At 45.0% G+C, this 14,619-nt stretch overlaps 1 protein-coding gene across 1 annotated transcript; it reads right to left on the bottom strand.

Moving 5' to 3' along the window:
- Positions 1–742: 742 nt before the first annotated feature.
- LOC310647112 (polyamine-modulated factor 1-like) lies at positions 743–13,312 on the bottom strand (the record flags this gene model as incomplete). The annotated part of the gene is made up of 5 exons (XM_083374086.1): positions 743–1,018; positions 5,360–5,555; positions 5,828–5,928; positions 10,123–10,228; positions 13,173–13,312. 5 exons carry the CDS (start codon positions 13,310–13,312, stop codon positions 965–967), a joined length of 597 nt encoding a protein of 198 aa, XP_083230212.1. The 3' UTR covers positions 743–964.
- Between the last annotated feature and the right edge of the window lie 1,307 nt (positions 13,313–14,619).

The raw sequence follows: 14,619 nt of genomic DNA on the forward strand, positions 1-14,619 counted from the left end.
GGGGGAGATCTTGCAAAGTTGGAATTGATTGAACTTTTTAGTCCCACCCACTCTGCCGTTACCTCCGCGGCCACGCCCACCCAGTGGGCCACGCCCACCCAGCAGTACATAAGTGGGTTTTGGGTTCCCGTTTGGGCACTCGGTCTCTAAAAGGTTCGCCATCCCTGGCCTCGGGGGTGTTCCTCTCCCATTATTATAACAAGCCACTCAGTCTCCTAAGCTGTGAGATGGACAGTAAATAAATTTGATAAATAAAATAAAACCCTGAAGAGCTGCATGAAGAACTCTGCAGGAGAGACAGGCAGGTCTTCTTCTACCAAAATCTCTTCCACGCTTCCCAGACCTGAAAAGTCAGGCCTCCTTGTTCAGAGACGTGGGAAGAATTTGGAAAAGGGTGAGAGAGATGACCAGGAATCTAAAAATAAAAGCTCATCAAGGGGCTGTAAAAGCTGGTTGAACCTGGAAAGACGGCTGTGGGCGAGATGCAACTCTTCAGATGTCAGAAAAGATGATGAAGAGCGGAAGGGAGCTTGGAGACCATCTAGTCCAGTAATTTTTCAACAACTGGCAACTTTTAAGAGTTCCGGACTTCAATTCCCACAATTCCTCGGCTAGCATAAATCTAGATGCAATCTCCAAATTTCAAGGAGGAATTCTATAGTATACCCAAAGCAAAACACTCATTGTGTTATTTGGCTGTCCAACGGCTGCATTCGTACAAGTTTACAGCTGTCAAACAAGAGAGCGTGCAGAATTCATATTCTGAGTGAAATAAAGACAAAGCAGGAGCTGCAATACTTCAATCAGTACACAGTCACATGCACCCCTTCCCCAGCTTCCCACCCCAGCCAAGCTGAGAGGGAGACTGGCTGCTCTGGGAATCTGGCAGAAAATCCACCGGCTCCCCGTGTGGCTCTCCGAGGTCTCCCTCACGTCCTGGGCCACAGAAAGCAGCCGGGCCTCCTCAGCAGAGCTCCTCAAAGGTCTCCATCATCTTCCGGCCATGGACAGCGATTCCCTAAAGGAGGGTAGAAGAGGTAAGTCCCCGGCTAGAACGGCCTTTGAGTAAGAGGAAACAGCCTCCCTCACTCCACAGCGCTGTTGCCTAACCTCTGCGACTTTGAGGGGTGGACTTCAACTCCCAGAATCCCCCAGCCACCGTGGGGACTTCTGGGAGACACGTCCACTCCTCTTAAAAGTCACTTGAGGTTCAGAAATATGGCTCAAGAGAGTCTGCAGAGAAGAGATGGGCTACCACAATGTGGGATTCTTTTCAGAGTAACAGAGTTGGGCGGGACCTCGGAGGTCTTCTAGTCCAACCCCCTGCCCAGGCAGGAGAGCTTATAGCAGGCATGTCAAGCTTGCGACATCACATGACGTCGGGCAACGTATCGGGACTTTTTCCCCACTGCTGGCAATGGGGTGGGCCCAGTTTCAGTGTGACGCATCTGGCCCGCGGCCTGGCAGTTTGACACGCCTGCCCTAGACCATTCCAGACAAGTGGCTGTCCAGTCTCTTCTTAAAAGCTTCCACTGATGGAGCACCCACAACTTCTGCAGGGAAGCCATTCCACGGATTAACTGTTCCCACTGTTGGGAAACTTCTCCTAGTTCTAAATTGCTTCTCTCCTTGCTTAGTGTCCCTCCGCTGCTTCTTGTCCTGCCTGCAGATGCGGTCTTCCAGGGCCCTTCCAGGTTCAGTCGGAGGTCCTTCCCTGTGAAATCCTGCTGGAAGAACTGCCAATACCTAAATCAAGTGTCCTTGATTTACGACCATTCATTTTAGTAACCTTTCAAAGTCACAACAGTGCTGAAAAAAGTGACTTATGACAAGTCCTTGTCCTTCTGACCATCGCAGCATCCCTGTGGCCAGCCGATCACAACTGGTAGACATGGCAACCAGTAGGTATATATGATGGCTGCCATGTCCCAGGGCCACATCTGCAACCTTTCCAACTGGCTTCCAACAAAGTCAGTGGAGAAGCCAGCAGGAGCTCGGAAGTCATGGTCAATGATGTCGCACTTAATGACAGTGGCAAAAAGGTCATGTAATGCCTCATTTAATGATCGCACCACTTAACATGTTTCACAGGCCCAATTGTGGTCATACGTCAAAGACTACCTGCACTGAGGTGTGTTTGCGTCCTGCTGCCCTTGCTAGAGGACACCAGAGCGGGTCTGAGGGAGATCAGCATCCTGTAAGGCAGAGGGGCCTCCAACCGGAGCAACTTTAAGACCTGTGGATTGCAAGCCTTCCGGTTTTGCGTCTTAGTGATACGGCCAAGGGATTGTGGAGCTCCGCACCTCACAGCTGGTTTCGTCCTGCCAGGGGACCCTAAAGGGGTCTAAAGTCGCCCCAAAGAGACGATGAAGGAGTTCTCCCCCCCCCCCCCGTTGATCACCGAAAGATGGCGGTCGATCTGCTTGATCCGGGGAAGCCATCCAAACCAATAGGAGAAAGGCTAGCTGCACTTTGGTGACTAGTCCAAGCTACCGACAGCCGAAGTCCAAAAGCACTAACTAGAACAGACTGAAGCCCGTGTTTGGAACTGGGTGAGAATATCTATCTTCTCTCTTCTATCTTGCAACTGATTTTCTGGAAAAGATCCCCAAGAAGCAAAAAAAAAAAAATCCTCCGAAAGCGAGAAGGATAGCAGCCCCACGCTTCCATAGAAGGCGTCTAATTTTTATGGGGGAAATAAATACATTGAAATGGAATTAATATAAAGCTACAGTCTGGATAAACCTGAAAATTATGGAAATTGTTTTCCATTTGAAAGAATACTGATGAAATTACAAGAAAAAAATTCTATGTTTTAAGTTGGTGGATCACAATATAAAACTACAGCTGCCTTGGCTCAGAAACTGGCAAGATGCCCAGAAATAGGGAACAACTTGTCCCTTTGATCCTCAGTGACTTTTGGCTAAATAAGGAACAGAGGAAAGAAAATATAATGGGCTATCTACTACTATAGAGAGAGAACTACAATTGTTATAAAAACTGTTGACCGTCTTAGATTATAAACACTTACTAAGCTGTGATTTTTAAGCTGAAGAATTCTTTGCAGAGAAAGAAAAACCTTGACTTTGGCTACTCTTCTAGAGGGGAAGCTGCTGGATTGCTCATAGGCGAACATTTTGGACTGCAGTTTTGAATGCTTGATAACTGTAGGACCCCTGAGCAGAAGTGTTATAAAATATTGCTTTTAGTGGTGGACTCAAGACTTTGTTTGGATCTTAACTTTGGTTGGTTTGATAAAGCTAATATATGAGGATTATGCTACCAGTGAACGATTATTTGGAGGGGGGAGATAGAATGGATGTTGCATAATACTGGTAGGAAACCGCACCCAATATCTTCTTCCAAAGTGCCCAGCCTGGAACATCAGAGACCTGCAGGAGTAATACTTCAACACAAGGCAAATATCTTCCAGGAGGAAATGCATGCTATGTTGCAACTAATTCAAATGAAAACTGTTCCAAATCATGTTGAGATTAAAAATAATTTAGATGAAATAAATGAGCACATCTTTAACCTAAGCTCACAATTTAAAAAATCTCTCAGAAAATGATGATAAAGAATGAACAAACAAATCAGACAACAGAACACAAATCACAGGAAAGTGACTCAAAGGTGGAGGCTTCAAAGAAAGAGAATCTCAGCTTAGCACAGGCAAAGAAAAATCGGCAAAGAATCTGTTATAATATTGTAAACAGAAAAGGCATTTTATTTTTCAGGACTTCAAAACAAACCTGAGGATAAAAAAGAAGATCCGATAAAATGGATTATAGAGCTGCTAGGAGAACCACTAGAGTCTGGGAGACAAAAAATGAAGAGATATTGAGGGAGAAAGAAAGTGGAAGTTCCCTAACAAATATAAATGGGTGAAACTCCAGCTGAAAAACACCCCACCAAATTTGTCTTTCCCATTCCTAACAACATTCATCAAAACACAGGAAGAATCCCCTGGCAAGCTGAATACACTGATAGGAAAGTTATTTGGCAAAAGAAGGCTAGAGTTAGATTTAAGAGATCAGATGATTTGACTTACCACATGGGAATACTGTATGACTAAACACTTGTTTGAATATGGTTAAAAGAATAAATTTTTGCATATAAATGGGTCCTACAGTAACAGGAATGTGATTTATAAGTAGTATAGTACTTTTTATGATATGGGAAATGTAAAAATACTGGGATGGCTTATGTGAGCGAAATGTTTGGATATTTAAATGTAATTAATCTTGAGAAAATCATAACTGACAAGAATGTTTTGAATACTGAGGGGAAATTAAGCTTAAATAAGAACTCTAAAAACAGGACCTATAGTGATTTAATAAGATGACCCTTTGCAAATACAATTGAAACATAAGCTGATTAGAAAAGATGTTACACACTGACGCTATTGTTATTTGTATAAATACTAGGAAAATGTTTATATTCAACTTTGCATGTATGGATAGTACTAGGAACTGTATTTGCTCAATGTTGGTAAAAGGGGAATACTATTGGAAGAAGAGAAGATCAAAGAAATGTATCACTAGCTAGTATGTTGATTATGGAATCACAGAAATTATTATTGTTGATAAATATATGAACCAGACATGTTGTTTACCAAGTACTAAAGATTATCTTTAAAAAATCATTAAAATATATTTTTTTAAAAAGACCTGTGGACTTCAACTCCCAGCTGGCTGGGGAATTCTGGGAGTTAGTTCACAAGTCTTAAAGTTGCCAAGGTTGGACATCCCTGCTCTACGGACAGGCTGGTTTCTTCTTGTGCTAGTCACAAATGCTAAAAAAAATCATTTCTATTTAATAAACTGTTTGAATTTTTGTTCTTCCTCAGTTTGGGATCTGAATTTAGATCTCTCTTTTTGATTCATCTGGCCATGCAGGTAGTCCTCGACTTATGACCACAATGGAGCCCAAAATTTCCATTGCTAAGGCAGTTGTTCAGTGAGTTTTGCAGCATTTTTATAATCTTTTTGCCACAATAAGCAAATCACTGCAAATGTTAAGTGAATCATGCGGTTGTTAAGCGAATCTGGCTTCCCCCACTGACTTTGCTTGTCTGAAGACAGTTGGGAAGGATACAAATGCTGATCATGTGACCCCAGGACTCTGCAATACGTGCATGCCAGTTGCCAAGTGTCCAATGTGACTGCAGGGATGCTGCGACGATCCTAAGTGTGAAAAACGGCCGTAAGTCCCTTTTTTCAATGTTGTTATACTTCGAAAGGTCACTAAGCAAACGGACATAAGTCAAGGACTACCTGTATTTCAAGGGCCCCTCTTTTAATCTGATTCTCGATCTCCAAGCGTGACCCTGTCGATTTCCGGTCACGGCGGCACCCACCTGCCACTCCTCCCTCTGCTGGTGGACCTGCGCCTGCAGCGCTGCAATCCGCTGCCGACCGGCCAGCACAGCAGCTGCCAGCTGCGAGTTGCTTTCCTGCTTTTCCTTCAGGGATTTCTGGAGGAGTCTGCGCTGCTTGAGAAGGTAGGGCACGACCACCCTGCCAGCGTCTTCCTCGGGGAGGCCACTTGGGCGCCTGGATTCAAAGACAAGGCACGTGTCAGGAGCGGCCCGGAGGCAGGCTGACCGGCACCATCCACTCTACTGGGAGGGGAGGCGCCCCGAAAAGCTCCCACCCACCATTTTGCAGCAGGGGCACAAGGTGGCTGGCCTCCGAGGCACAGCGCGCAAGCCCAGAAAGAGAGGGCGGCAAGAAGGGGCGTTTCCTTGGCACTGTGAGTAGACTGCAGTCGCCGCAGTCGCTGGGCTGCTGAATCGCTGATTCCCAAGGATGCAAAGGAGCCTCACCATGCAGGGCCTTCCTTGCCCTCCGCTGCTCTCTCAAGCGTATCCAGGGAGTCGAGCAGCACCGGCAGGTTCCCTTCCTCCTTCAGGGCCTGAACCTCTTCCTGCGGAAACAGAGGCACCCGAGTGGCGCGAGGCAGAACGGCTGCCTAGGTCGCCTTGCACAACATTAATAGCCAGAGAATGGGCCCGGGAGCCGATCTGGCCTGGTGGGTCAAGGCAGCACGGCAGAAAGCGGGAGACCGGGAGTTCTAGTTCCGCCTTAGGCATGGAAGCCGGCGGGGTGACTCCGGGCCAGTCCCTCTCTTTCAGCCCAACTTATCTCATAGGGCTGCCGTTGTGGGGGGAAACAGGAGGAAGGAGCTATTTTAAAAAATAATAATAAAAATTAAAAATGCAGAGTATAGTTATGTAATGCAGCCAACGGGAGTGGTGTAAACACTTTGTGAGGCATGGATCCAACGAGTGAAATGGGCCCCGCAAAGGAAGCCACATCGGGTGGGAATTGCAAGCGCATAGACTGTCCATATAACAAATGCCACAATAAAACCAATAAGTACATGAATAAAAGGGATCAAAACCTCAAATGCTTTTTGAGTAACAGGAAATGCTACTAAAGGGAAGGCTTGCCATTTCTCAAAGAGAAGAGCAGGCACAGCAAAGCAGGAAAAGCTGAGGGCTTCCAGCTGCTTAACCTCAGAAAAATAAGCTTTCGATATTCCCCAAACTGTCCAATAATTTTTTTTCCAAAGGGAGAGATAATGTGCATTTTCCGATTGACAGGAATATTCAATTTTCTCAAATAATTTGTGGTATCCCTAGAGTATAAAAATATATTTCTTCAGATCATGGTAAGTTCCAAGTAGCAGATATCTCATTTAATACAATACACATTTCTTTAAAAACCACAGTTTTCCCAATAATTCTGTCAGCATATAACATTGCTCCAAAAGGAACATCAAGAGGAACTTGACCATAAAATATGAGTTGAAGATCCCTCAAATTTTTTGCAATGCCAACACAAATAAGTTAGCAATCCATCCTTTGCAAATGTTTTCTAGATGGTGTCCTATAAATATGAAAAACAATCTTTTGGAAGATTAATTCAACTTTAAATCACAGGATCTAAATAATCTTTAAGACTTGAGTCTATTGGTTTGGAAGGACTGGAATTTCCAGTTCTTGATTCCAAAATTATTGTATATTTCTTTTTTGATGTTTTGAAATTTCTTTAACTTTTCACAAAATGTGCAAGTAGGTATAGATTCTAAAACTGAAATCTTGTGCATTAATAATCAGTTACTTTAGAAGATGCTAAAGCTATTGCTATTGCCCCCCGTAGATAGGGCGCACAACTTGGGGGTCCTCCTAGACTCACAGCTCTCTCTAGAAGATCATATAGGAGCTGTGACTAGGGGGGCCTTTGCCCAGGTTCGCCTGGTGCGCCAGTTGCGGCCCTATCTGAACCGGGATGCCTTGCGTACAGTCACTCATGCGCTCGTGACCTCTCGTTTGGACTACTGTAATGCTCTCTACATGGGGCTGCCCTTGAAGACCACTCGGAGGCTCCAACTGGTGCAGAATGCAGCCGCGCGACTTGTGTTGGGAGTCTCCCGATACTCCCATGTTACACCTTTGCTCCGCGAGCTGCATTGGCTGCCGGTTGCCCTCCGGGTGAGATTCAAGGTGCTGGTAATGACCTACAAAGCCCTACATGGCATGGGTCTGGATTACCTACGGCAGCACCTGCTGCCGGCGTCAACTTCCCTCCGCCCAGTGCGCTCCCACAGAGAGGGCCTCCTCAGGGTGCCTCCGATCAGAGAATGTCGACTGGTGGCCCCCAGGGGGAGGGCGTTCTCTGTGGGCGCGCCAGACCTGTGGAACCGCTTGCCGGTTGAGCTCCGGATGGCCCCCGACCTTCGCTCCTTCCGGCGCGATCTAAAAACCTATTTGAGCAATCCGGCCTGGTCTGATGGGTTTGGGGTTGGGTTTTTAATATGGTTTTAACTATTGTATATATCGGGCATAAATTATTTAATTGTTTTTTAACTTTTGTACTTTGTTTTTTAATATTTATTGCCCTGTACACCGCCCTGAGTCTTTCGGGAGAAGGGCGGTATAAAAATTTAATAAATAAATAAATAAAGCGCTAGCTCCATATTAAATTGTCAAAACATATTTTAACTGAACTGAGGGTTTAAAGAAGGCTGTACTTGCTGAGAAGTTTTAGTTATAATTAAGCAACAATGGAGCTAGTGTAATTACATTCTTTTGCACCCATTCTTTCCAGAAAAAAGTTTTACCATCAATTTTAAGAGTAATTATTCATCAAATTAAACCTCTCACATAATACATCTTGGTGCTGTTGGAAACCCTAAATTAATCCTGGTAAACTCTATACGTAAGAATGCCATGGTTTAAATGGGTAATTAAAAGAGCTTTCCAAACTAGCCCGTTTGTAAAAAAAAACACAACCAAACATTTGAATAAAACATTTTCTAAAATACAGTATAAGCCCAATGATATCTCTGAAAGACCAGAAGATTAAAATCAGGGTCTGGATTATTATGGGGGTGGAGCAGCGGTTAAGATGCTGGGCTTGTTGACTGGAAAGCCGACAGCCCAGGTTTGACACCCAAGCGCCACCCAATTGGGTGAGCTCCTATCCTCCCCTTAGTTCCTGCCAACCTAGCAGTCTGAATGCGTGCAAATGCAAGTATGTAAACAGGCACCACTACAGTGGGTAGATAACAGCGCTCCGTGACGTCACGCTGGTCACGTGACCAGGGCAACGTCTTCGGACAGCGCTGGCTCAATGGCCTTGAAATGGAGATGAGCGCTGCCCCCTAGAGTCGGCAACGATTAGCGGAGTAAAATCTGCAGGGGCTCCTAGCAGTTGTCATTAATTTTACTAGTTTTAGACTTTTATATAATACTACTACTGTTTTTCCTGTTAACTATTTTGTTACTAACATAGCATATAGACAATAGGCTAACAATTTGTAAACAGATCTAGTAGAATAGCTTAAAATTCTTTTGGCCTGTTTACTAAGGGGAAAGAAATTAATTGTTGTATTATATTAATCAGCATCCAGCTAGGGAGGATGTTATGTGTATATGTGTTAGTCTTTTTTTTCTGAGACACTTTTTTCTTTTTAATGTTTATTGTGTTCTTTTTTTCTGGTGTTCTGTATTTTAAAGGTAAAGGTTCCCCCGCACACGCATGCTAGTCGTTTCCGACTCTAGGGGCTGGTGCTCATCTCCGTTTCAAAGCCGAAGAGCCAGCGCTTGTCCCGAGGACGTCTCCGTGGTCACGTGGCTGGCATGACTAGACGCCAAAGGCACACGGAACGCTGTTACCTTCCCACCGTAGTGGTCCCTATTTTTCTACTTGCATTTTTTCGTGCTTTCGAACTGCTAGGTTGGCAGAAGCTGGGACGCGTAACAGGCGCTCAACTGTGTTACGCGGCACTCAGGATTCGACCCGCCAAACTGCCGACCTTCTGATCGACAAGCTCAGCGTCCTAACCCACTGAGCCACCGCGTCCCTTTTGTTCTGTACTTTAGCTTTCCTTAAATAAACTAAATATTATCGGGGGGGGGAGAAACCCACGGTCTGGTAAAGGCAAAGAACCCAGAATCTCCCTTTCTAAAATATATTTGTCTGTAACAGAGGAAGGAAGGGACCTCCCCTTGGTTGTTCTGGAGGGCAACGGAATTGATGGATTGAAATTGTTGGCAAAGATTCAGGTTAGATATTAAGAGGAACATCTGGTTAGGAAGAGCTGTCAACCAGCGGAGCAGCTGGAAGGAATCTGGGAGGTCTTTTACCGCTGCTCAGGCAGAAAACCCCATTCCATTTCACACAAGTGGCTGTTAATTTTTTTTCTTAGAGACCTCCAAAATTACAGCACCGATAACTTCTGGAGGCAAGTTGTTCCACTGGTTAATTGTTCTCCCTGTCAGAAAATTTCTCCTTAGTTCTAGGTTGCTTCTCTCTTTGATAAGCTTTCACTCACTGCTTCTTGCGCTTAATTTAGGTGCTTTGGAAAATAGCTCAACCCTCTCTTCTTTGTAGAAGCCCCTTAAATATTGGAAGACTGCGATCACGTGACCCCTGGTCCTTCTTTTCATTAAACTAGACAAACCCAATTTCTGCAACCACTCTTCGTATATTTTAGTCTCCAATTCCCCAAATCATTTTTTGCAAACTGAGAATCTTTGCTTCTAATTAACCACTGCCAGCTAGCCTGAAAAAGAAAAAGAAAAAAGGCAATTGTCCATGTTCTGGGACTTACCTGTACAGAATTTTGCAAATGGGATATGAACTGATTATAAACACATTTTGTGAATTCAGGATGTGCTTTGTAGAGGCAGCTGTAGCACTTGGTGAAAAAGCGACATCTAGGGACAAAAAAGGGAAACTGCCAATCAGTGTTATAAAACACGAAAGGATTCCTATAATGCTAAACCTTATTTGTTGGATGAAGTCTACTTGGTGGCCAACATCCCCCTCTACCTTTCTCATATGCAGAAAACCTCCTGAAGAACAAAACTTGTTTGGGACTCATCAATATTTACTCTGGTCGCACCTTTTCCAAATGACACCTGAGTCAAAGGCGTAGGTTTTCTGTAATGCACGGAGTGGCTGAACCAAAGATCTCCAAATTCTTCAATTCACTGGCCTTTTCATGAAGTTCCGGATTGTTCATCAAGCCCCAAACATTTATTACATGAAAGTAATTTAATAAAGACTATTTTAACTAATAGTACTGCAAACAAGGATAATAGTGCAAAATAAAGTAATAGAAAATGAAGAAGCTAAAATACTCTGGGACTTTAGAATTCCAATAGACCGGCACCTGCCACATATCAGCCCAGACTTTAAGAACTGTTGATAAGAAAGGCCAAACTGTCTGGATACAGGACGGGGACAGCGGAAGAGAAAAGAAAAAACAGGAAAAGATAACATAATACAAAAAATAGAACAACTGTGGCAAAAGAAAGCAAAGGTAGGGGTAATAGTGAAAGGCGCCTTGGGTGCAATCCCAACACATTTGTAGCATCAGCACTGACAAAAATCCCAATCTGTCAATTGCAAAAGGCAGAAACAGCTTGCATCCTGCAACAATGCCTTTAACACCATCAAAGAAGATCTAGTCAACTGTACATATTTTAATCTTGTATCTTAAATTTTATGCCATGCAGTATGCTTTAATTGTGAAGCTTCTGACACGAATAAACAAGCAAACCATCAAAGAACAACATCTGTCTATCCTAGGTCCTTGAAAGGATTCAGTAGGTGGACAAAAATGCAAAACTATACCAATATCTGGCTGACTATGCAATCAACCTTATATCCTGCAACACAATTTTCAACACCATCAGTCACATCTGCCTCTCCCAGGTCTATGCAATCAATCATCATCATCATCTATCCTGCAACAAGAATTTTAACACCATCAAGCAACATCTGCCTATCCCAAGTCCTTGGAAAGGATTCAAGAGATGGACAAAAATGCCCAAACCAGTCTAAAACATCTGGCTGTGTGACCAACCATAAGAATAATAATTTTATATCCTGCAACAAGGCTTTTAACGCCATCAAACATCCACGTCTAGCAGAATATTACCAGAATAATAGAATTGGAAGGCACCTTGGAGGTCTTCTAGTCCAACCCCCTGCTCAGGCAGGAAGCCCTATTAATACCATATTCTCACTTCCTGGATAGTCTGAAATATTGAAGGGGGGAAACAATCTTAGAGAGGAATCTTGAATTTTAACTGGACTGTCTTTCATTTTCTAATCCTTTCATCCCAGCAATGCAGCCTTCACTAAAGAATGCAGAAAATCCCTTTTTTGGAGTTTCTAACTAGTTTCCAAGCAACATCTCGGAATTATAGCTAAATGAAAATGTTGGGGATCTCAAAATAGGAGTAAAATACCCCTTTGATTGCAATCATTGTGTGGCCAAACCTGCCACGATACAAGACTGGGTTACTTGTGATGAAAATCCAGGCAAAGTCAATTAAGCAGTGTTGGAAGAAAAGTCTTCATCGTGGTTCAGTCCAAGCTGGGAATCAACATGGTGACTGCTTTAGGAAGAATGTTGTAGTTTATTGAAGAGGAGAGCCACACAGGAAGATGGCTCTGGCAGAAAAGAGAGTGAACACATGTAGGGAGTGGGTTTTTATACCCTCTGGAGCCTTTTGTTTGGAGTTGTTCCTGTGGCATGAACTTTGACTGGAGTCTGAGTGTGCCTTTCTGATATTCTGATGGTGATGGGTTAATCCAGAGGTAGGCAACCTTGGCTCTTTTGTGACTTCAACTCCCAGAATTCCTGAGCTAGCCATGCTGAGGGGAAAGGGAGAGGTTTTTAAGCTGAGCCATGCTGGCTCAGGAATTCTGGGAGTTGAAGTCATAAAAGAGCCGAGGTTGCCTACCGCTGGGTTAATCCTATTATGTCCAAAGGTCATATCCTGCTTCTCTGGGGCTGGGGCTGATAACTCTTAGAGTTTGGAATGGGGTATGTAGACTTTAATCTCCTAGCTGCCTGGATTTACATCTGCATCTCTGTAGAGCTGGTCCCTGCTTGGGGCAGGGAGACCTGGGGCTATTAAGAAAACTGGGCATGCTTTCCTGCCCCTTCAAGATCCTTTGAGGAAATATATTTTTCTGCCCTTTTAATATTTCCTTCTCTGGGGAGCTGACTTCCCACAGCAGAAAGATCCATTGCCAGGATCTCAAGATGGCTTAAACTTAAGGATTTGGGTTCCTGCCCCTCCCTTGGGAGGAATTCAACAGGACAAATTCCTTCCAAACATCCGGCTGGTTGTGCAACCGACCCTAAGAATACCACCACTCACACTCTTAATAATAATTCCCCAATGAACTCAAGCTCCAGTAACACCAACTCGGCTCCACCATCTCCAGGCGGTTCCTGCTGGCGGGCTGACCGCCCCGCCCCGCCTGGCCCCCTCTCCCAGGACCAGCCCCCCAAAGATCCTCCACCATTTACTGACCCCCACCCCAAAAAAGGCTGATTGACCCCTTGGATCCCCCCATTGGCGCTTGGGGCTTGATAGGGACCCCTTTGGGGACTCCTGGCTGGGGGATTCTGGGAGTTGAAGTCCACACGGCTCCAAGCAGGAATGGGGGGGGAAAACTAATCCCAAATTCATGGTTACGTCATTCCTTTACAGCGCGGGTAGGCAACTATGGCAACTGGACGACCTGTGGACAGCAACTTCCAGAATTCCTGAGGCAGCTTTGCTGGCTCAGGAATTCTGGGAGTTGAAGTCCACAAGACAAATTACCCATCATCCCCGCCCGGCTCGCCCCTTTTACCCGTCGGCGTCCAGCGCCTGCAGGAACTGACTGACCACGCAGTCCAGGGTCTGCTCGCGGCCGACTTTACCCTGAGGGGCCACGGCCGGAGCGCGCCTTTCTTTCTCCTTCTTCTCCTCCTTCGCCGCCACCGCCGCCATCTTCTTCCCGCCAAAAGCAGTTTATCCAAACCAGGCGAGGCCCCGCCTAGTCGCGGCCCCGCAGCCCCTAATTGGTGTCGGCCGCCCGGCTCGCCCGCGTGCAGCAGTCACGTGGCTTGGGAAGCCCCTCCCCTCACGAAAAGCAGGAAGCCCGCCGCACTTGGCTACTGAGGAATTGTGGGAGTTGAAGTTCACCCTTCTTCAAGCGTCCAAGATTGGGAAACACTAATGCAAACTAGGATACCTTGCAAGCTATCGCATATGCCAGTGCCTATATATTCACCAGCTGGGAGTTAATGTAGTGCCCTGCTACACGCAGGATCTCTCATTTCCTTTATTAACAAGGGGGTTACATAAACAAAGGGCTGTAGCATTATTTATCATTGTATTATCTTCTTTACTTTCCCCTTTTATAGGTATCATTATTCTTCATCTTGCTTTGCATGTGTATCGAGTGCTTCCATACCAGAGGCAAATTCCTTGTGTGTCTTGGCCAAATAAAGTATTCAATTCAACTTAAAACTTCCATTTTTTGTACTGAGGGTCCTGGTACTATTTGGAGAACCTCTGATCTGGAATGGAGATTATTGCTTTGCAAAACATGCTTTGCAAAATCAAGATTTCCTTACCAGCTGTAATAACATGCTCAGAACTGCTACATGTGTGGAAGTGGTGGTTGTGCTGGTGCTGTGAGAACATTTTGTTCTCCAGATGTTCTGGATAACTAGCTTGGTCGCTCAACAGCAAGACACTGGTGAAGCGGGCACAGCAGCGCCTGCATTTTCTGCGTCACGTGAGAAAAGCTCATCTTCCTTCCCCTGTCCTGACCGCTTTCTACAGAGGGACCATCGGAAGCATCCTGTCATACTGCATTACAGTCTAGTTTGGAAGCATCCCTGCTTCACAGGAAGGCGGTGCAGAGTGGTGAGGATGGCAGCAAAGATTATTGGCAGTTCATTCCCTTCTATCCAGGACATGGCATGTTAAGCATTGCTTGAGCAGGGTCCGTAACATTATCTGGGACACTACACATCCTCTCCATGACTGATTCTCCTTGTTACCTTCTGGGAGGAGATGCAGAAGGTCCGTAGCTATATATTTGTATGTGTATGGGTAGATATATACTCTCTTTTGAGAGCAGGCAACGGAATTTCACCTTTAATGTGTGCCAGTGTGCTCACAGAAAAAAATAACAACTCCCAGCAGCACAACCACCGCTTATGTTTGGGGATGATGGATATGGTAATGCAAAACATGGAACCAGCCAGGGTTGGCTGCTGAGGGCTTATCAGTCATTTCAAAGGGGC

Source organism: Vipera ursinii (genome assembly GCF_947247035.1).
Source record: "Vipera ursinii genome assembly, chromosome: 15".
Taxonomy (NCBI): Eukaryota; Metazoa; Chordata; class Lepidosauria; order Squamata; family Viperidae; genus Vipera; species Vipera ursinii.